Below are 2,154 nucleotides of genomic sequence, written 5' to 3'. Positions count from 1 at the left end.
TGAACGAGTGTGCTGATCCGGATACAGGAACAACACCCGCTCACTATTTTCGTGGCAGGTATAGTGAGTTACAAATACCCTTTAACAAGGACGAACCTGACCACCATGAGTTACCATGGTTAGAGAGGGTACAACGCATACATAACGTTAAATATCCTTGCTTGCGAGAGACACGTAATGTGGCCTTATTAGAAAGGCAAAATAGATGGAATGCTACCAAAAAGATAGCAGAGTATCAGGTTGGAGACAGAGTTAACATCCGTCAACGTAATTCCGATGCAACTGTATTAACATCGAGAAAAAAATAGGATCATATATAATCTCTGTAGCCGACACTAAAAGTGGAACCTATGAGGTTAATAATACCCGACGGTTCTAGTGCTTTAAATATAGGCACTGGTCGAATTCCGACTACTGAGATAATTCTCGCAAGAAGACATGATTCTACTGCACCTCTTGACCGCTCCGAATTCAGAGATATTATATGGAGAACGGATAAAGGAGGATATACATACTATCGTACACACTTTATAGACGGTACAATCGCCGAGTTAACTTCAGACGCTTTCGATAATCAAGACTATTTAAAAGCCTTTAATCGAAAATGGCGTAAACCCCTGCATATGTCACAAGCTGAAAATGATAGCATGTTTCCATCGTCATGCTGGAGAAGTGTGGGCACCAGTGTCCGGGGGTGTGTGGAGAAGTCTGTCCTTCGAAGGAGTACTGTGTGATGTGCGCGCCCGAGAAGATCAAGGAGATGCAGGTGGGTGGGGGGGGTTACACGGGATAGAGCAGCATGGAGAAGGGGTCGTTGAGGGATGGGCGCTATGTGTTGGTGGTGTGTGGCAGTGGTATGCGTAGGAGTGGGATGAGTGTATGTCCTGCACTCCACTGGGTGCGTTAAACCTATATGCAGGCGTGTGTAGTAGTATTGCGAAGAGGAGTGTTTGTGTTCCATGTCTAGGTCATTACGGCACTTTAAAGGCATGTACATGAATGTTTAGGGCAAGTTGTATAGAGCCATGCACTGTATTGGTCTCCGCCTTATATTTTATTCTTTTGAGTATCACATCGACTAATCGAGCAGTCACTTCTGATCGAGCCTAAACCCTAAATCCTAAACCCTAAACGTGACGGAGACAGATCTACCATGCACAATACAATCCGTGAATGTGCGGTCTATTGGGGTTTGAGCGCGCCATTTCGGCCATGTGCACTGCATACACAACGCACTACTTTCACTGTACAAAGCTGAAATAGCTATATACTGGCAGGTGTGTACAGACACCTGCCTAGTCTCGCATCTATTGCAACACCACACAGATTAACCGACCGACCGAATTTGTCTGAACAATGCGTGCTATTAGCGGCAAACACGAATGCTGTCACGTACAAGTATAGGGTTGTTGGACTGGCCAAAGCAAAGGCATTGAAACTTTTATATACATGTATAGTTTGCCGCGTCTAGTCTCATCGACTGGTGTAGTGTTTGTATCGTGAGGGCGTCTGCATTGTTCCTTAGTGAGTGTATTCAAATGCAAACAGGGAAGTGATCGATGAAACACATTACTTTATATTTGTCTAGTCATAACTCAACGCACGCGTGCGTACGCACATAGCACATATGCACAAACGATTGTACCTTCCAACCACGCTTCTGATACCCAAAGCAGATCAAAAGAATACCTAAAGAGGTTACTAGATATATGTGCCCTTTCCACACTCCTTGTATCCCAGAGACCAACGCAAACCAAGTATATACAGTACATACATATACACGCGCGTTCATCTACACACGTGTCTTATACAGGTGGATATGATCATGCTTACCACTTTTGCTGCGCATGATCCCGACGAATCGCCACTGGTGGTGTTGAATTGCGGCCATGCACTGACTGTCGAAACACTGGACGGTCATCTGGACATGTCGGCCTTCTATGCATCCCACTTGGTACGTATACCTCTTGGTTTCATCTCATACGTCAAGTAGGTCCTCGGGTAAATACATACATACATATATATATATATATATACATATATATATATATATATATATATATATATATATATATACTACTACACACACACACACACACACACACACACACACACACACACACACACACACACACACACACACACACACACACA

At 43.9% G+C, this 2,154-nt stretch overlaps 1 protein-coding gene across 1 annotated transcript; it reads left to right on the top strand.

The window, feature by feature from the left end:
* Window positions 1-799: 799 nt before the first annotated feature.
* Window positions 800-1,993, top strand: SARC_13719 (hypothetical protein; the record flags this gene model as incomplete). Its single annotated transcript, XM_014292151.1, has 2 exons — window positions 800-898; window positions 1,814-1,993. The coding sequence occupies 2 exons, from the start codon at window positions 800-802 to the stop codon at window positions 1,991-1,993; spliced, it is 279 nt and encodes a 92-aa protein (XP_014147626.1).
* Between the last annotated feature and the right edge of the window lie 161 nt (window positions 1,994-2,154).

The sequence above is a fragment of the Sphaeroforma arctica genome (genome assembly GCF_001186125.1).
Source record: "Sphaeroforma arctica JP610 unplaced genomic scaffold supercont1.3641, whole genome shotgun sequence".
Classification (NCBI taxonomy): Eukaryota; class Ichthyosporea; order Ichthyophonida; genus Sphaeroforma; species Sphaeroforma arctica.
Note: the sequence above shows the minus strand (reverse complement) of the source record. Positions and strands in the feature narration are given on the sequence as shown.